The 21,581-nt window shown below is 47.0% G+C and overlaps 1 protein-coding gene across 3 annotated transcripts in view; it reads right to left on the bottom strand.

Moving 5' to 3' along the window:
- Positions 1-21,581, bottom strand: part of LOC135248535 (pre-B-cell leukemia transcription factor 1-like) — a 47,415-nt gene that overhangs the window by 23,159 nt on the left and 2,675 nt on the right. For 2 of the 3 annotated variants that reach the window (XM_064323304.1, XM_064323303.1), the window contains exons 2-3: positions 13,025-13,135; positions 4,489-4,562 (exon numbers count right to left, since the gene is read on the bottom strand). In XM_064323304.1, the coding sequence (XP_064179374.1) occupies positions 4,489-4,562; positions 13,025-13,135 (185 nt within the window). The remainder of the gene's footprint in view (positions 1-4,488; positions 4,563-13,024; positions 13,136-21,581) is intronic. The other variant, XM_064323305.1, reaches the window with a different exon arrangement.

Below are 21,581 nucleotides of genomic sequence, written 5' to 3'. Positions count from 1 at the left end.
TGGTGCTGCTTGAAACGGCTCAAGTTCCTGTGAGCCACAATCGCTCGTCTGTCAGAGCGCCACATTCGCTAACGGGTTCAGGCGGGAAAAGGTCACCCGCTGACATTATTAGGCTAACTAATTTATGCAGGGTATTCGTTCTTTTAACTATTCTCTTGAATATGGATGAGTGGCCACAACTCAGACTGTGCTTTCCTTAATTCACAGCGAGTTACCAAGCCGTCCGAGTACTTATCCAAGGGACTGAATAAAAGAGTACGCGAACGCTCTGTCCTCAACGCAGCCTCATTCCCACAGCTGAATCAACAGCTCCTACCCAGCACTTTCTCTAATGTGTACGTAGATCAGACGTGCGCTCAATAAGGCCAACTACATTCCCTAGCAAATTCAAACCAAGGGTTTGACTTTTGTTCACCAAAGACCAATTTGAGTATGGCGCACGTTAACAAGCAAATTTTCCCGTTTTGGACTATGTGTGGATTGTACAAATATCATATTTAAATAAATGGTAACAGCCATGACTGTCAACATGGCTACTTGTGCTCTGGTGTGTAACCCTCTGGCATGCTTGTCTGCAGAAATCTAGACTGTTGGGCAATGTTTATGGTGAACAGGAGAAAAAATTTGAATATGCCCTTTAACATCAGCTCAAGTTAACTTAAAATTGTCGCTCTTCAATATAGTCAACCTGGTTGTATTAAACTGGACTGGAGGCTTCCAATATTTAGACATCCCCACAAGAACACACATGCAAACACATACACACACACAGGCAGACACATACACGCACGCACGCACCCACACACACCCCTTTTGCACCCTTCACGTCCTTGCATCCAAAAAAAAATCTGCCTGCCCCCCCACCCCCTCACTGCCTGCACCTCCACCCTTCTTTCCCTGTTCCTTTCCAGCACCAGCTCATAAATAAGTCATTTCCAAGGCCTCTCAAAATTTATGAGCAACTTTAGCTAAAAACTAATAAAAACGGATAATTAAATGTTTCCAACTGGGCTGAGCAACGGCTCAATTAAGCCAGTGTGACACAGCATAACAACAGGCTCTGGACCTGATAATCTGACTTCACAATTCACTGGCAGAAAACACTGATCTGGGACCAGCAGCACTGATCCTCCGGTTTGGACGAGAGCAGGCGGATGCCACAGGGAACTAAAGAAACAACAGGAGCACAGTATAAACCCCGTGCCAGAGAAGAGAAATGCAGAGAGAGAAACGAGAAATAAAAAAACACAAATTTTCAAACGACGACTGAAGACTCACCTCTTCAGGCTGCACCTCTCCCCATCCCTCCCTACCCCCCTGTAAATGACTATGCTTAGGGTTGTAACTAGGCAGCTGTTTCGTAGGTGATTTAGGTGCATTAACTGTCTTAACGACTACTTGTATTTTTTCCATAGATCGCGTTGTTGCCGTTCTCGTTGTTAGTGTTAATCAGTTTAACCTCCAGGGTCCAAGTTGAACTATGCGGTTGTTCCCTGCACTTGGACCGGTACTTCTCTCTAGGGGTTTCGTCATACTTGTTCCTGGTTATGGTTATACACTTTGTTGTACGTCGCTCTGGATAAGAGCGTCTGCCAAATGCCTGTAATGTAATGTAATGTAAAGAAAGAAAAGAGGAACAGAACAGAGAGAAAAAAGAGGAAGAGAAATGGTGAGACTGAAAACTGAGAGAAAGAAAAAAGAGAGACAGACAGACAGAGGAAGAGGAAAAGAGTAGGATGTGAAGGGACCGGACACAGAGATACAGACAGAAAAGGGCAGGAAGGAAAAGGAAAGATAGACAAAACGACAAAGGAGAAAGGGCGACACGCAGCCTGACGGAGACAGAGAGGGTCAACATTTGCTCAACTGTACACATCTTGACAAAACTAGAATATCTTTGTCATGCCAATAGAGCTATTTTTACTGTGAACTAGCATAGACCAGAGTGGGAGAGACGGGGGAGTGGGGGGGTCACGGGGGAACTGCAGGGGGGCGAGGGGGGTGGAGAGAGGGAGGGAGAGAGAGAGAGACAGAAAGAGAGAGAGAGGAGAGAATAGTGCTTTTTTCAACTTTCCCTTTCAGTATATCCTGCATTTTTAGTTATTTTTTAAAATTCCACAAAAGAATCCAACGCACACTGAAATTCCACAACCCCACCCTAAAAAAAGGTTATGTTGAAAGTGAGAAAAGGGAGAAAGAGCTGGTGAGAGAGAGAGAGAGAAGGCAGAACATTTTCCTTAACAATGAAAACAATCCGCCAAACTGCACACTGAGGAATTCTCGCTCCCCTCCCCCAGCACACATTACCATATCAAAGCACAGAGTTCAGAACACGTCTCCTCTTTCAAGAGCCAGAGAGAGAGAGAGGGAGGGAGAGAGAGAGAGTCAGAGAGAGAGGGAGAGAGAGAGCGAGGGGGGGAGAAAGAGAAGGAGAGGGAGAAACTGCATTCCACTCTCTCAGTGCTGCTCTCACAGTGTGTGTGTGTTGCATATGTGCATGCCTAGAGGTGAGCGTATTGCGCGCGCACGCACGCACTCTCACACACACACACACACGCAAGCACACAAGCACGCAAGCTGGAGTCTGGTCTCACAGCACCAGGAGGATATTAGGTAAATAAGACAGCTGGTTGCCCAGGCAACAGGACCCCCCCCCCTCCTTTCAGCCTCCCCTTTGCTCTCTGCCAATAGGGGGTAAGCAAGAGGAGGTGATTGACAGGTCGCCGTGACCGCCAGAAATGGATTCCTCTTACACTCTGTGTGTGTCAGTGAGGCAGAGAGAGAGATATAGAGAGAAACAAAAAGAAAGGGGGCAGAGAGAGAAAGAAAAGGGGAGGACAGCAGGAGTGTGTGTGTAAAAGAGAAGGCAAGGTGACACGAGCAAATGAGTAAAAAACGATGGTGGGAGCAGGAGGTGCCTGTAAACTGGGGTCTGACCGAGCCAGAACCCACCCATGCTACTGCAAAATCACCAACAGTACACACACCCTACACCTGCACTACACCGACCTAACACACATACACAAGCACCTACTGTATATCTACCCAACACACACACACTACACCTACCTACCACACACACACAAACACCTACTGTACATCTACCCAACACACACACCCTACACCTGCACTACACCTACCTACCACACACACACAAACACCTACTGTACACCTACCCAACACACACACACTACACCTGCACTACACCGACCTAACACACATACACAAGCACCTATTGTATATCTACCCAACACACACACACTACACCTACCTACCACACACACAAACACCTACTGTACACCTACCCAACACACACACGCTACACCTGCACTACACCGACTAAACACACACACACAAAAACCTACTGTACACCTACCCAACCCACACACACTACACCTGCACTACACCGACCTAACACACACACTACACCTGCACTACACTGACCTAGCACACATACACTACACCTGCACTACACCGACCTAACACACACAACACCACTGTACCACAACACACCTAACCTGCATACACACTAACCTAGTAACTACCAACACACACCTGCACTACACCAACCTAACACACACACTACACCTGCACTACACCTACCTAATACACAGACTGCACCGGTACTACACCTAATTAACACATACCACACCTGTACTACACCTCCCTAACATACACACACACAGGCCACAATAATTTGCCTGTCATAAATGGGTGTCTAAAAAGCTCAAAAGGCCCTTTGAATGACAGCTAGTCTTTTTCACCAGTCATTCTGCATTCGGAAGCAGCAAATGTATCAGTAAACCATGGGAGATACTGGATCTCTGAGTTTCTCTGGTTCACAGCGAGAAAATCAGGACAGTAGCACATTTGGCTCAGAGGACTCTGGAAAGCAGCACATTTGGCTCAGAGGACTCCGGACAGTAGCACATTTGACCCAGGACAGTAGCACATTTGGCTCAGAGGACTCATGACAGTAGCACAATTGGCTCAGAGGACCAGGAGAACACTGCTAAGACGACAAAGCAGTTTGCTCAGAGGACTCCGGACAGTAGCACATTTGGCTCAGAGGACCCAGGACAGAAGCACATTTGGCTCAAAGGACTCAGGACAGAAGCTCATTTGGCTCAGAGGACTCGAGACAGTAGCACATTTGACTCAGGACCAGAAGAACTCATTTGCTCAGAGGACTCGACAGGACTCAGACACTCATTTGGCTCAGAGGACTCGGGACAGTAGCACATTTGGCTCAGAGGACTCGACAGGCACAGAGTCAGGCAACTATTTGGCTCAGAGGACTCAGGACAGAAGCTCATTTGGCTCAGAGGACTCGGGACAGTAGCACATTTGGCTCAGAGGACTCAGGACAGAAGCTCATTTGGCTCAGAGGACTCAGGACAGTAGCACATTTGGCTCAGAGGACTCAGGACAGAAGCTCATTTGGTTCAGAGGACTCGGGACAGAAGCTATCGGCAGACTGAGGCTCACCTGTTTTCTCCTTGATCTCGCACAGGACGCTGAAGAGGGCAGGCTTCATTCTGTGGCAGTTCAGGGCGTGCTTCCTGTCCCAGAGAGAGGGGGTGGGCGGGAGGAGGGGGAGACAGGGAGAGAGGGAATGTGAGTCAATTTGAAAGAGTGCCAAATCCCAAATACAAAGAGGACAACCATTGAAGATCTCCAGCGAGGTAAACTTTACGGACACTATACAAGTTGGCTATCACTTCGTTGGAGTCACGTCAGATATGCTCGAGTTTTTAAAAGAAGCCCTCAGCATTTTCTGAGTTTCAGTACGGACCATCGCTCAGGGAAAAACCGATCGCACGCAGTTACACCTCTATTCAGCCCCCAACTGACACTCATTCCACCGTTTTCTCATGGGAGACCTTTAGGCACAGGGAAACGGGGCCCTCTCTCTCCCTATTTATCTTTAGATGGACGCAGTTCCCTCCATTGCTGAGAAACGGACTAACCGTAACAGGAGTTTGTGAAAGCAGTCGCAGTTTGTACATCACCTGGCACATTAAAGCCGCTTTTCCACCACATGGTACCGGCTCAACGCGACTCTACTCGCTTTTGGTACCAGGTACTTTGTTTTCCACCGCAGATAGTACCCCCTGTCAATGTAGCTGGTCGTCATAGCGATGCCGCATGAAACTGCCCTGATGTCATCTTCAACGCGACACACACAGGAACAATGGAGGATATTGAAGGGATGGTGTTCTTGATTCTCGGTTTGTCACATCAAATTTAAGACCTTGGTGCTTGCATACCAGGCAGCTAAGGGGTCAGCACCAGGATACATCCAGAGGATCATCAGACCCTACACACTAGCCAGACCTCTCCGTTCTGCCACCTCTGGACGCTTGGCACCTCCCCCTCTTCGTGTCTGTACTTCCCGCTCCCGTCTGCTGTCTGTCCTGGCCCCTCGCTGGTGGAATGACCTCCCCGTGGCGGTCAGAACAGCAGAGAATCTGACTACCTTCAAACACAGACTAAAGACTCATCTCTTCAGGCTGCACCTCTCCCCACCCCTCCCTAGCCTATAGTTTAGCTCAATGTACCTAGTTAGGCTAATACGATCACGTTAGTTTTTATTTGGCAGGATTGTTTTTGTCTGATTCTGATTAGGCAAATGTGATTTCAGTGCTAGTTTGTACTTGGCAGGATTGTTTGTTTGTTTGCTGAACAGGTTACCCTACAGGGTTGGAGTCCTGATCTATGTGGTCACTTCTGGCACTACGATCTTTACTTCACTCTAGTGTGTTTCTTTTGCACCTCTGCACCTTGAACTAATGCACTTGTTGTACGTCGCTCTGGATAAGAGCGTCTGCTAAATGCCTGTAATGTAATGTAATGTAAAGCAAGGAGACAAATTTTGTTTCAGAAGAGGCTGAAGGCAGCAAGACAAAAGACTGCTGAAAAAAACAGGAGAGTTTGGGAAATCCTACATCAGAGCTCAGATGACGAGACCACTCTGGCTGCTCATTAGCATAAAAGGCGACGCAAGAGGGTAAGCTAACCTAGTGACGATTCTCTCTGACCAATCAGTGGTCTGCAATGTTTTCACGTCCCCTTTTGGTATCACCCCAGCTCGCTTGGAACCTCGACGGAGGTGATACCAAAAAAAAGTACCAGGTACCAGGTACTATCCACAACTTTTGCCTAATGGAAAACCAAAAAAGTAGAGTAGAATCGAGTCGAGTTGAGCCGGTACCATGCGGTGGAAAAGCGGCATAAGACTCCTTAGGGAAGAGCACAATATCAGTGCATGCTTATGGGAGTTCAACAATAACTAACTCAAAGTGCAGTAACAGCCTAACCTTATCCAGTTCAATACAACGCACAAACTCAGGCTTCAGATCATCACTTATGCATGAGCCCACCTGTGCATGTTCGAAACGACTCCGAATAACACACGGGAGAGTTTATTCTCAAGCAGCTGAGCCGATGGGCTACCTTAAAAATGATAGAGTGAGCAAAAAATAAATAAAAATCAAAAATTCAAAGAAAGATTAATAAATGAATAAATAAAATTACTCCATCGATAAGATTCCTTGGGTGAACAGTCCCTCCAGGGATAGGCCTGGGACCACTTCTAACACCAACTCCAATGCCCCATCTTTTTTTATTTAAAAGCTGAACCAGGATCAGTGCTTTGAGGAGCTAGCCTATCCACACCATTCAGACATTCGACAACATTCGTCTTAATTCAGGGCGATTCACACAGATCTAATTTTTTTCTACAATCCATTTACAGCAGTGGGACTTTACTGAAGTGACTCAGTTTAAGTGCCATTCTCAAGGGACAGCACTCTGGCTGACAGTCGAACCCACAGCCTTTGAATCGCACGTCCAGTTCCCCAACCTCTGTGCTACCCTGGCACACCGTTGCTGACACACACCCCCTTCTGCCAAGGACTTCAAAGCAGCCTTGCAGTCATTTTGATGACCAAATACATGTAGGTTTTTGCCCATTAATGGTCAAAGGCGATGGTTCCCAAAACTGGAACTGCCCATAGCTCAATTACAATAGTACTGCAAAATGTTAGAGACAAAGATTTTTAAATTTTTTTTCTTGATTTGGCTCTGCACTTCATAATTTTCCATGAATAATCAAACATTCCACACATGGTTAATGTGCAGATGCTCAGCTTTTACTAAAGGACCTCATTATACAGTTTGGTTTCACCATGTAGAAATTACAGAACTTTTTATACAAGGCACCATAATGTTTGGGATATATTAGTGCTATGTAAATGAAAGGAGTCAGGTTTAGTCCCATATCCTTTGCATGCAATGACTGCTTGAAGTCTGTGACCCATAGAGATCACTAGGTACTCAGCATCGTCCCCGATTACACTCTCTTAGGCCTGTACTACATCCTGCTCCATATGGAGGGCACTCTAATTCATGAAGTAAATTTTTTTTTTAAATCACACCACAAGTTACCTGAGTATGTAGCTTCTAGATTCCCTTGTCCCTTCAATGTCAGCTAACTGTATAAGTTACACTACCCCTGAGGCCTGACCCTATGAAACCCACCAATGAAGTGGCCCTTCATAGAAGCACAAAGAATACACAAAAACTCCCATGATTACCTCAGTGCTACTCTGCTAATCGATAAGAAGGCATTAATTAATCATGCAGGTGTTTGCACAAGACTGATTATGAGTGGCGGTGGGCGACAGTAAAGGAAACCAGGAAGGAGTGGATGACAATGGGTATTAGTGTGTGATAGAGGATATTAGATCGTGAGAGTGGGTATTAGTGTGTGAAAGTGGGTATTAAGTGTATGATAGTGGATATTAGTATGTGAGAGTGGGTATTAGTGTATGATATTGGGCAATAGTGTGAGAAAGTGCATAAAATTCTGATTCTGATTCTAAAAGTGGGTTCTGATTATGATTCTAAAAGTGGGTATTAGTGTTTGATAGTGGATATTTATGTGGATATATATGTATATATTGGGTATTTGTGTATGATAGAGAGTATTAGTGTGTGAAAGTGGGTATTAGTGTTTCATAGTGGATATGAGTGTGGGTATTAAGTGTGTGAAAGTGGGTATTAGTGTGTGATTGTGGGTATTAGAGTGTGAGAGTGGGTATTAGAGTGTGAGAGTGGGTATTAGAGTGTGAGAGTGGGTATTAGAGTGTGAGAGTGGGTATTAAGTGTGTGAAAGTGGGTATTAGAGCGTGATTGTGGGTATTAGAGTGTGAGAGTGGGTATTAGAGTGTGAGAGTGGGTATTAGTGTGAGAGTGGGTATTAGTGTGTGATTGTGGGTATTAGAGTGTGAGAGTGGGTATTAGAGTGTGAGAGTGGGTATTAAGTGTGTGAAAGTGGGTATTAGAGTGTGAAAGTCGCTATTAGTGCATCAGTAAGTCAGTAAAATTCCAGCAGGTTGCTGGCAGTTTTAAGAGAAACTCCTACATTGATCAATATTCAGGTCTAAAGATTTTCCCTTCATATGTTCACGTCTTGTTGAAAATTCTCAGGGATACGCAAGCGTGTTTCCATATTTTACCGGCCTCTAAAAATACGTCTGATCCAGGTGGGTACTGGAAATGTCTTCACAGAGGGCCCAAAATTTTGGCAAAGACCTTTAGGCTGCATTCAGACCAGATCAGGCAATGCGGCACCTTCCCGCAGGGTTGTGTGGAGGTGTGGGCGTGTCACTACATGGCCCATTTGTGTGACGTCATGTTGTGAACTTTAACCCCATGGTAATTTAAACAAGGCTCTTCTCCCTGTGGGCGTCTTTCACTCTGATCGCCGGCTCACGTGATTGGCCACCGCAGCGTGACGCGGGGTTGCGTTATGGCAAAAGTTGATTCTGGTTCTACTTCTTCCCGCTCGGCAGCTGCGGTTTTTTTCTGCACCCCATGCGGTCCCCACTGCCGCAGCCTAAACACACTACCCCCATTCAAATGAATGGGAGGACTGCCGTATTTCCCCTGATCTGGTCTGAATGCAGCCTTAGTGCTAAGCCCATAATTTAAACACAGGACAGTCACTATAAAATAAAATTTAAAAAAATAATAATTGCACAGCATAGTTTCGGCGACCATATTAAATATGAATGTTATTAGACGACTTGCGCTGTTCACCCTTCAAGGGACAAAATATTCTGACAGTTCGAAACAGTGCGCATCTTCACAGTGGGTAGAATGCTATGTGTCAGGACAAGAGTAAGGATGGCATTAAACAACACTGGCACAGAGACGGCGTATATCTTTGTGGAAACTGGGCACCACAGACGTTTTCCTTCCAATAAGAGCTGGTCATAACGCAGACCGAAAGATATGAGGGTCAGACAGAAAGGTAAAGAGGATCTGGTCTGAACCTCTGCCAAAAAAAACTAAACAACTTAAAAAAATAAAAATCAAAATCAAAGAGAAGACACTAACCGACAGAATTGAAAGATTTCCTGGTTATTTGTGCATTGCAGCACATAAATTTAATTAGACGGAATTTTTTTGGGAGTAATTTCACCCTTTTGAAATGAATCCAACTAAAATGGGGGGGGGTGTGTTTCTGGATGTGAATCATGTCAGTACCTTCAGTTCCAGGCTTCCATCAGCGATGGGGAATTGTCGGTGGGGTTAAAAAAAGGATGCCTCCACTTGCTTTGCGCTAACAGCGACTGAATTTCTCACACTCAGCAAGCTCTCTGTGGGGAGACTTTCAGTGAGCACAAGCACAGGCTTCCAGCGGGAGAGTCCAGGGTTCGAGTCCCTGTTCAGGCGATAATCAGGATACCCTTACAAAGGCACCTGCTTGCCGAAACGCTGGTCTGATTTTAAACGATAAAGATGTTCTCAGCATCGAAGCTGGAAAGGTCGGTAGTCTCTCTTCTTTCAGCATACGTTCCGTCAGCCTGCACCTCCACAATCCAGGTGTGTGTTCTTTTCATTCACACACTCGCACACACACCACTGACACACCGCCCACACACACGTTCAGACTGCCCGCACAGACTGCCTGCACACACTGCCCACACACCACACACACACCGGCCACACCCTCGCACACACCACCCACACACTCACACACACCGGCCACACACTCGCACACACCACCCACACACTCACACACACCGCCCACACACTCGCACACACCACCCACACACTCGCACACACCACCCACACCGCCCACACACTCGCACACACCACCCACACACTCGCACACACCACCCACACACTCGCACACACCACCCACACACTCACACACACCGGCCACACACTCGCACACACCACCCACACACTCGCACACACCGCCCACACACTCACACACACCGGCCACACACCACACACACACCACCCACACGCTCACACACACCACCCACACACTCACACACACTGCCCACACACTCGCACACACCGCCCACACACTCGCACACACCGCCGCACGCTAAAGTTCTTGCTCGCAGTAACCTCTCCATCGGTGAGGTCAACAAGTCTCCTCCATCCCAAGGGCAAACGAGCGAAAGTTATTCATTTAACCAGCTGATCAGGATGCATAGTGGGATTAGGGACTGACCAGAGTGCACTTCTGTGATCTTAACTCAGCAGCTGCCAAACGTTTCCCATCAGGCCCCATCTTTGGTAAGAGGACATTTTTCAAGCCCCCCAAACCCCCCTTCCCCCACCTCTATACAATTTTGGTTCTGCTTGGATACTATTTTCTTGGTTTCTAACAGACTTCTTCTTTAAGCTCTAACTGCACATGTCCTGTTCTCTCTCTGTGAACCCCCCCCCAATGCCGCCCATGCCCACCCCCGCATTGAGAACCTAACCAACCAAAATGTGGATGAAATGTCGGGGGACGGACGGGGAAAGGACGAGGGGTCACAGTGAGTCAGCCGCCCCGGGGAAACGGCCGGGGCCCGACTGTGAATTTGGCCAGCAGCACCAGGGTTAAGCACCCCTGCTCTTCCCCACAGGTGACCCCTGAACCGTAAAAGAGCCGCTCCGAGCCAGGGCCTCATTTTTAAGCAGTCATCCGGAGGAGACGATGCAGCAGAGAAATGAAAGTGCTCTTTGTGCAACACAGAGGTGACGCGCTCATAAACTGCCGCGCAACCGAAAGAAAACAAAAACATAATCCTGTCCGGAGTAAACATGGCGCAAGAGAGAGATTCATTAAGGAAGGAAGGGAAGAATGGAGGGAGGGGATGGATGAGAGGGAGAAGCAGAGGGTGAAAGAACACAATGACTCATTTTTTGGTCTCGCAAACCACACGTATCAGTTCAGACAGCTTTTACCGTAATAAGAGCACAGCTGATTTTAATGCGACCAGCTCCAGTACTGGGCCCAGCATGGTCCACTCTGGCCAGACTCCAAGCCCAATTCATTTCGTCTTCTCCACACAAATAGCTCAGCGGAACTGGCTCAGTTCTAACCAGGGATTTCAAGCCGGAACATCGCTATGCTGAGGCTACATGCTAGTGTGAGCTAGCAAGTACGAACTGATCTTCGAACACACAATTATATGTGAGCGTGCGCTCGCCCGCACATGCACACGTATGAAATCGCACAATCACACAAAGATTCTCTGTCCGGTCAAACCGCCAAACCTCCGGTTTTTTTTTGGGGGGGGGGGGGGGGGTGGTCCAACCATTGAGTATAAAAACAAGAGGAAAAATAAAACCCCAGGAAAGGTGCAAAGTCTAAGAGCCAATTGTGTGCAAAGCCACAGGCTAAGAGCCAATCGGGTGCGAAGCCACAGGCTAAGAGCCAATAGAGTGCAAACCCGCAGGCTAAGAGCCAATTGTGTGTGAAGCAGCAGGCTAAGAGCCAATAGAGTGCGAACCCGCAGGCTAAGAGCCAATAGAGTGCGAACCCGCAGGCTAAGAGCCAATCGGGTACAAAGCCGCAGGCTAAGAGCCAATTGTGTGCAAAGCCGCAGGCTAAGAGCCAACAGAGTGCGAACCCGCAGGCTAAGAGCCAATAGAGTGCGAACCCGCAGGCTAAGAGCCAATAGAGTGCAAACCCGCAGGCTAAGAGCCAATTGTGTGCAAAGCCGCAGGCTAAGAGCCAATAGAGTGCGAACCCGCAGGCTAAGAGCCAATAGAGTGCGAACCCGCAGGCTAAGAGCCAATAGAGTGCGAACCCGCAGGCTAAGAGCCAATAGAGTGCGAACCCGCAGGCTAAGAGCCAATAGAGTGCGAACCCGCAGGCTAAGAGCCAATAGAGTGCGAACCCGCAGGCTAAGAGCCAATAGAGTGCGAACCCGCAGGCTAAGAGCCAATTGGGTGTGAAGCTGCAGGCTAAGAGCCAAGCAGGTGAATGTAATGACCAGCCAGGTCAATCAGGTAAATGCGATGAATAGCCAGGCCAATCAGGCAAATGCGATGACCAGCCAAGTCAATCAGGTGAATGTGTTAAGCAGCTGGGCCAATCAAGCGAATGCGATGACTGGCCGGGCCAAACAGGTGAATGCGATGAGCAGCCGGGCCAATCATGAGAATGCAATAATCAGGTGAATGCAGTGAATATCTGGGCCAATCAGGCGAATGCAATGACAAGCAGAGTCAATCAGGTGAATGCATTGAGCAGCCAAGCCAATCTTGAGAATGCGATGACCACCCAGGCCCATCAAGTGAATGCAATGAACAGCCGGCCATTCAGGCGAATGCAATGAATAGCAGGGCCAATCAGGCGAATGCGATGATCAGCTGAGGCAATCAGGTGAATGCGATGAGCAGCTGGGCCAATCAGGTGAATGTGATGAGCAGCTGGGCCAATCAGGTGAATGCGATGAGCAACTGGGCCAATCAGGTGAATGTGATGAGCAGCCGGGCCAATCAGGCGAATGCGATAAGCAGCCGGACCAATCAGGTGAATGCAATGAGCAGTCGGGCCAATCAGGTGAATGCAATGAGCAGTCGGGCCAATCAGGCGAATGCAATGAGCAGCTGGGCGGGGGGGGGCCCAGTCTGAGTAATGACTGCAGCAGGAGGTGAGTGATGGGATGGGGGGTGGAGGGGGGGTGAGGGAGGGGGCTTCATGCTGTCCCTTACTGACCTGTACTGGAAGTTGAGCGGCAGGGCCCCCTCTGAGCCCCCCCCTGCGCCCCCTCCCTCTGCAGGCTCGTCAGCTCCGGCCCAGCGTGCCGGCGCCTCCTCTGGCCAGCATCTGAACACACAGGGTGAGAGGGCCAGTGGGTGAGGGCGGACACACACACACACGTACCGCCATCACCCTCGGCGTGCAACATGACACCCCCCCTTACACTCCAAACCCCGCCCCCCCTCAGCATGAATGGCATTTTGCTCTCGCAGCACCGCCCCCCCCCCCCCCACATCAGGTGCAGCCCCCCAAAGCTTCCCTACTTTTCACCTGAGGAGCACAACACACTGCCAGCTCTTAAAGACACATCGCATATTTATCAACCAATTGGAGAATCAGCCAATCACCATTCAGCACGCTAAGATGCAAACACAATACATTCATACAAGCCAAACCATTAGCGTTACTGGGACAGGGTCCGCTGGTGGACCACACGTGTGTCAAAAAGCCTCCACCCCTGCCACTCCTCCGTTTAGTATGGTGCCATGGGTGGTAATAAAGACAGCAGTGTAGCATCGTGGTTAGGGAGCTTAGGGTTGCAGGTTCAATTCCATTGTGCCCTTGACTGAACCTGAACTGCTTCAGTATATATCCAGCTGTGTCCATAAAGCTGCGCAAGTCGCTCAGGATAAGAGCATGGTCTGAAATGTACTGGCAGCTCGGAATAATGACCTGGATGACGAATGTGCATGTTAAACTAAGTCCTTACTGAAAAATGGCTGCATTTATATTGACAAAATGTAGAAACAAAAAAAAAGTTTTTCTCTAGTGTCAGTGCGTACATGTAATATCATTGGAGAACAAAATTTCCACATTTGCATCATTCGAAATAAAAGACTATAAATGCATCACAAATACATAGGCCTAGCATTTTCTGTAATATTCGGAAACATGTCTTTTAACTTTTATACTCATCACCTTAATTTAATTTCAACTATCAATTATACTAAGCCGCAACACTGTCTAATTGCCTATAATCTAACGTAATGCAACCAGTACGGAGAAGCGGATAGACACCAACCAAAAGAAGAGCAGCCTAAATCTGCACCGATTGGCTACTGCTACAGGATACAGCCCAGCGGGCATCATGCTAGCATTGAGCCTTGAGTGCCACCTTATCAGCACAATATCAGCCAGTGAACGGCACGACGAGCTAGCGCCGCGACCAGCGAGCACCACGATCAGTCTCGCTCAGAGAAGATGAGTGCAAACGAAACGAGCCGTCCCGCTGCACCCTCTCACACACAAGCATCGCCAGCCCAGTGTGGGAGACCTCCGGACTGAGTCCCGACCTTTCAGAACGCCGCTCCTCTCACTTCATATCCTCAACAGTGTCCGTTAACGTGTTCAACACCACGTCCACCCCGCTGTTGCGGTCCAGCCAAAAAAACTCCCCAAAGTGAAGCCGCTTTCTGAGCTATCTTGGGGACAGGAAGCGGTCACCCCACGATAGCCTGTGGGGACTGAGGGGCCCAGACGAAGACGCTATTCACTGGGTGTTCTTTACATAGACTTTTTAACACTCGCTGTATCTGTGCAAATGCACAACTGAGAGGTACCTTTCAGGAGGACAGCAACGAAAGAATAACTGAATGAATAAATTGTGAACACGATATTATGATTTACTGGTCATATGCAGTTCTTCATTCCATCCCATGGTTTTGTATTGATACCCTCTCCAGGTGACCAGAGGGGCTTTTGAACATATAGCACAGTGTATTACTATTATTATTATTATTATTATTATTATTATTATTGTCATCATCATCAGCAATGTTGTTGTAAGTAGTAGCAGTAGCCTAGTACAAGTAATAGCAGTAAATGTAAACAATAACAGGCTAAGTTACGCAATTAATAAAGCAAACCAGCTTGTCATAAAGAAAGAACTCACCCTTAATCTGTCAGAGATAAAATTATAGTGACCCCACTATAAAGTGAGTGTGCTTTTTATAATGACATTTTTTAAAATTCATTCTGATGTTTTATATTCTAACTGCTTTATAGAGAAGTGAGTATAATAACATTCATAATAGCAGTTTCTGATAACCTGTAATATATTGTAGGATGAGAAATAACTACAAACCTTATTTGAACTGATCCACAACTCCTCCCCCTTTCCAGAGAATGGAGACTCACAGTTCGTTCCAATTTGAATGAAACCCACCGAATGTGTGTTCAAACCACTGACTGAGAACTCAAAAACCTGACCACAGGCACCACCTTAAGAGATTGTGAAACAGACTCCAGAATCCAGCCCATAATACATTCATGACAAACAAATAACCAAGGAAAGCATTTACCTGCACATCTTGACAATGTACTCAGCAGCTGCTTAAATCAAAATCAGCCATAATCATAATCAGAAACAGGATGTCAGTAATGTCTTGTGGTGGTTGCTCAGAACTTCCTACATGTTTTAGAATGTCACAAAAATAAAGATAAAAAACATATGCTTGCAGCACATGTTCAATTCTTCAACCATCATTAGCTGAAAAGTATTCACTTTCCAGAACTACAGACCCAGTGTGGTTCAGTCGTGTTCAAGTTGCTTGCTTAGAGGCTGATGTCAGGCAAAATATGCCCATTTGCCATTTTTCAAAAAAAAAAAAAAAACCCCCAACTGACAAAATCAGTTTGTTACCAAATGCGGTTAAAATGACAGTTCTGATAACGAAACAAAAGACACCGGACATTTTGAAAAATGTTGATCTGTGTACTAAATGCAATCAACAAATTCAAATCTTGCAAGCTCTCAGTTTAAAAGCTGACTCAACAGCCGGGCTTACGTTTCTGCAAACGGTCCATTTTTTTCCCAAGACTATGATCAACTATCTTTCTTCGAGCAACACAAATGTGAACTGATATTAAAGAGACCAGTACAGCAAATTTAAAAAGAATTCAAATAATGATCAGTCAGAGAGCTGCGCCAGCTCAGTTAAAAGGGCGCTTTTAAGACACTGGCGAGACCAAGGGGTGGCAGTGTAGGCAAGGAACTGGGCTTGCAGGTTGCAGGTTTGATTCCCAGGTAGGGCACAGCCATTGTACCCTTGAGCAAAGTACTTAATCTGCACTGCTTCAGTAATACATCCAGCTGTATAAATGGATGCTATGTAAAAATGCTAAAAGTTGTACAAGAGCGAGTGCTAAACGCCTGTAACGTTACGTAATGACAGAAACCTGAGAGTGTGGAGAAAGAGCTGCAGGCATTCACAGAATACTGGAGCCGGTCGGCATAGGAACCCTCCAGGAGGGGGCCCGGGGTCACATGACTAACGGAGGAGGGGAGTAGAAGGGCTGGTAATACGGCACCGCGTTATAGCCCTTCCATTATTAATCTGCTCCGCGCGTCGCCGGGGCGACCGGCAGAAGCTCCCGCACCTCCGTTCCCACAGAGGGGCAAGCCAGGTTCAGCAGCTTCCGCCCGAACAGGGTGCGAAATTAACACCTGCTACCAGCCAAATGCTGGTCAAATTTGGATTGTGGCTGATAAGATTCTTTTCTCTAGAAGCCACTTTGTTCTATTGTAAAAGGTCATGTGGCTGGTAAAATGTTGAAAATGAAAAGGATCCAAAAGCCACTTTGGCCAGTGGGTGAAAAGGTTAGTTTCATGCCTTGCTCCAAAACCACCATTGCCATTACCCACCTGGGAACTGCACCTGCGACCTCTGGCTCAGTCTCACCCCCAGACCCATCCAGAGAGGGAAAACTAAAAAGGGAAGTTGGTGAGTATCCCTGCAATCTGATTGGCTCCAGGCAGTTGTGTCCAGCATAATGGTATTGGTCGATGGCTGTGTTGGCTTGAATTACTGTCACCAACAGGCGACAATAGCAGCTGATTATTGGTTTATTAGCAAAGCAGATCCACAGATGTTGGGCAAACTCATCTTACCCCTGATCCTTTTAGTTTTAAGCACAGTTCCCGAACTATGAAACAACACTATGGTCCCTAGTTCAATCAGAGGTACAGGATCTCGTCAGGAAATGCAATTAGGAGACTCCACAATGGTTCTTGAAATAGCCTACAGCTGTACTGAGACAGCAGGCTTCAATGCTCAAACTGGATTGGCTTTTCAAAGTCAATTTATTTGGGCAACTGTCCATATTGTGGAGCCCAAACACACTCTGGAACAGAGCCTTAACAGATACCAGACCATGGGGCCCATCCATACACTGGGACAGTGCCTTAACAGATACCAGACCATGGGGCCCATCCACACACTGGGACAGTGCCTTAGCAGATACCAGACCATGGGGCCCATCCACACGAAGGAACAGAGCCTTAACAGATACCAGACCGTGGGGCCCATCCACACACTGGAACAGAGCCTTAACCCACTGGAACAGAGCCTTAAAAGATACCAGACCATGGGACCTACTCACACACTAGAATACAGCCTTTACAGATAACAGACTATGGGGACCAAGTGGAAAGACTGGATTTGTGTGTTTAGACAAGCTGTACTGATTCTTTTATTTCCATTTCTTAAGTCAACACAGCACAAGACAAACATGAGAGGGCAAACATAAATAAGTAAAAGATTTAACCCAGTCAGACTCAAATTGCACGGTCAGGTAACAGATACGCATGGGATTTAGGACCACTTAATAATGTGGTCCAAATAAGAACTAAAAATATTTTGATAGCTTTTCATTATTTGACATTTACACTTCTAGGAAAAGAACAGATATGTATTGGATATCTGGGGAAAAAAATCTGATTTGGGTCACATCAAGTCACCTGTCTAAACAACACCTCTAAGCCAAGATTTTGGTTTCAGGCTGGTCAACAAAAAAAAGAAACCGGTCCGGTGTGCGGTTTCCCGCAGACAAGGCTCGCAAGGACTGGCGGAAGCCGACGGAAAAACCGCCATTCATGAACACAACACGCCAGCGGCTATTTGTGGCGAGTCTACAGAAGTCCAGCAGAACCGCGGGGGGGGGGGGGGGTTGGCTGTGGAGCACACGGTCAGAGCAGAGAGGCAAACGTTCAGTAATACAGCAAGACTTTGTGCAAGGCGTTAAACTTGCTTCTTTTAAGATTGAGACTTTCTGATTACGACAGTTGAAAGTTCAGCACGAAAGTTAGCTGTCTATTTCTGGTACAGTCCAGAACAGAGGAGTGGAAAATTTTGCTAAAGGTGAACTTCTTACTCATGCCGGGAGGTATTTTTCTACACATGCACGAAACAGCTTGTGTGAGGTAATGTTATACTAAGAGAGACCCTCTAGGTGCTCAAGTCCAGACCTGACAAGACGGTCGCTAGAGAAAATAGAGTCCCACAGGGCTGAGTGGCCTGTTCTTGCGTTTTTTTACGGTCTGCCTGCAGACAGCTACCTGGACAAGCGACAGAATATTGGTATAAATCTCGATTGCTGTTGGGAAGCTCTGTGAATACAGATGGTTGTTTTCTCTCGCTCAACTTCCTTCACTCGTTTCAGGAAGCAGCCTCCACCAAAAGTGTGGAATTTAGCCAACAGAACCTCCTCCACCCTGGGATCCTCCCCGCTAAGCCGCCATGGCAACCAGGTGAGAGGTCTGTGCAGGCAGCAGATCAACCAGGCACGCCTTCATGCTAGGAGAACGCTCTCAGTAAACTACATTCCCCTTGCAATGGTTACCGGTGGACACTCGATTCATGACATCATCGACTAAATCGAGATGGACAATGAGAAGGAAATCGGTTTTCAGCATGGATCACTGACAGGTGTTTTTTGTTTAGTTTAGGAACAAATTTTGTAACTGCGTCATAACAGCCTAATGACTCCGGACTTGGGGCACATTAGACTTTCCTTGGTGGCCATTCCTGTTCCATCTCTTCAGGCTGTTGGCTACCATCAGCTAATGTTTGTGGCAACAACAGAAAAATTTGAACATTAGGCAATGTTGGCCTTGTTTGAACACAGGCCAGATGAGCTGCTGTTGACTGATGTCACACCAACCCAAAGCCTCCAAATCCTGAACATGAATACGGCAAGTTAGGCTTCACCCTGCAGGTAGCCCCAACAAACACGACCACAACCAGCATGACTATAGCCAATACGGCCACAACCAGTATGGCTACAGCCAATTCGATCACAACCAGTATGGCTACAGCCAATACGGCCACAACCAGTATGGCTATAGTCAATACGGCCACAACCAGCATGGCCACTGCGAATGCGGCCACAGCCAATATCACCAACAAAGTCACAACCAGTATGATCAACACCAATACGGCCACAACCAATACAGTCACAGCCACAACCAATATGGCCACAGCCAGTACAGCCATAACCAATACGAATACAGCCAATATGGCAACAGCCAATACGACCAATATAGCCACAGCAAATATGGCCACAGCCAATACAACCAATACTGCCACAACCAATACGGTCACAGCCAGTACAGCTCCAACCAATACGGCCACAGTCAATATGGGCACAGCTAATATGGCCACAGCCAGTACAGCACTACAAATATGGTGGCACCCAATACAGTGTCACTGTACTATGAACAAGTGCCTAAACCAGGTGCACCACTGGAGGGAACCAGGAGCCATTATATAGACGAAAATGAAGACGGTGAAAAAGACGAAGACAAAGACGACAACGAAAAAGAAGACGACAAAGAAGTTGACAAAGAATAAAAAGATGACAAAGAATCTTAATTTATAGTACATTTTCATACAAAAGTCAGTCCAAAATACATCACACAAGACATTGATAAGAACAAAAAGCAAATCAATCGAATTCTAAACAGTAATAATGAAGACATGTTTATGCATGCTACGGTCATACGTGATTTATAGAGCTGGGAATTTCAGCGAAGCGTTTCAGGTCAAGCAGCGCTCTCAAGGGGAACCCAACCTGTGAGTCACAGGCCCAGTTCTCTAACCGCTATGCTGCCCGTGTGGGCCGACTGGACATTAATGAACTGAAACGGTACACCCAGGTCAGAGGACCATGACTTTCCATTGGCGGGAAATGGGTGTACAAGTCTACGGTCAGCATATAAGACTTTTTCCCTGGATGAAGGCAATCTGCCAGAACACTGCAGCCCTCATTTTCACCGAGTATGCTGAGTGGGGGATCTTTTCTGAACGCAGTCACTGAATCACGTGTTCAGTACAAAGTTTTTTGAAGTACGTTTGAAAAAAAAAGTAATACATTTAAAATGTAATTTTATTTTGTTTGTAGACCTGCATGGCCTTAGCAGGCTAATGTGTGAGTGTGTATTCTTTCTGTGCGAGTGAGGGTGCGTGTGTGCGAGAGAGAGAGACCGTGTGTGTGTGTGTGTGTGTGGAGTGTCTGTGTGTGAGAGAGAGAGTTTTTGTGTATGTGGAGTGTCTGTGTGTGTGTGTGAGAGAGAGACTGTGTGTGTGCATGTGGAGTGTCTGCATGTGTGTGTGAGAGTATGTGTGTATGTGGAGTATGTGTGTGTGTGAGAGAGAGAGTGTGTGTGTGTAGAGTGTGCATGAGAGAGAGTGTGTGTGTGCATGTGGAGTGCCTGTGGGTGAGAAAGAGTTTGTGTATGTGAAGTGTGTGTGTGTGAGAGAGAGGGAGGGAGAGTGTGTGTATGTGGAGTGTCTGTGTGTGTGCGAGAGAGAGTGAGTGATTGAGTGTGAGAGAGAGTGTGTGTCTGTGTGTGTGTCTGCGAGAGAGAGAGAGAGTGTGTCTGTGTGTGAGAGAGAGTGTCTGTGTGTGTGTGTGTCTGTGTGTGAGAGGAGAGTGTGAGTGGGGGGGGGGGGTGGGGGGGGTCTCATGAATAGAAACTGGATTTGCAGCCAGCTGCGCTGGCGGACACATTATGGGAGAATTGATTGTGTCCTGCACACAATGAAAAGGATGATCACCAGGGAGACAGGGGAAAAAAAGGGGGGGGGGGTGGGGGGGCTGGAGGAGGAGTGAATTAATCAAGTGTACCAGGTGGCCAAATGGCACAGAGGAAATCCAATGATGCACATACAAAACACCCAAACCTGCCTATTGTAATAAGGTCGTTTATTATTGTTTCGTATGCTTTACCCAATACACGAACTGCTACTTTGGTCTTCTTTAATATTAAAAGATTAATTATAATATAAGAAAAACACCTGACACAGTAACCAAAAAAGAGGTTCGCGTTCTCCAGTTGTGCTGATATATAATCAATATATTTTGATGTGTGAAACTCCCAGTTCTGATACCACAGGCTGCTTATGCGCCTATTTAAGTCCACTAAGGTCAAGCCCAGAGTAACAGAAGACGTGCCCCCACCTCCCACAACGTTGGCAGGGATACAACTTCGCACCACACAAACACCGTGCAACAAATCCACATTTCCGTATCAATGCAACTCCCACGCCGTTCCAACGGCTCGCATTAATCCCCCTCTAATTACCTAAGCTAATGACAAGATATCGCATCAGTCAAAGTCATTTAGCAAACGGTTTGGCCAACGCACCTACCAAATGGTTGTAATCCATGTCAGCGAAACCTAGCGCGAAATCTACAGCACCAGCGATTACTTTTTCTATATATAATTAAGAAA

Source organism: Anguilla rostrata, chromosome 2 (assembly GCF_018555375.3).
Source record: "Anguilla rostrata isolate EN2019 chromosome 2, ASM1855537v3, whole genome shotgun sequence".
Taxonomy (NCBI): domain Eukaryota; kingdom Metazoa; phylum Chordata; class Actinopteri; order Anguilliformes; family Anguillidae; genus Anguilla; species Anguilla rostrata.
This window is presented reverse-complemented; position numbering and strand designations above follow the sequence as displayed.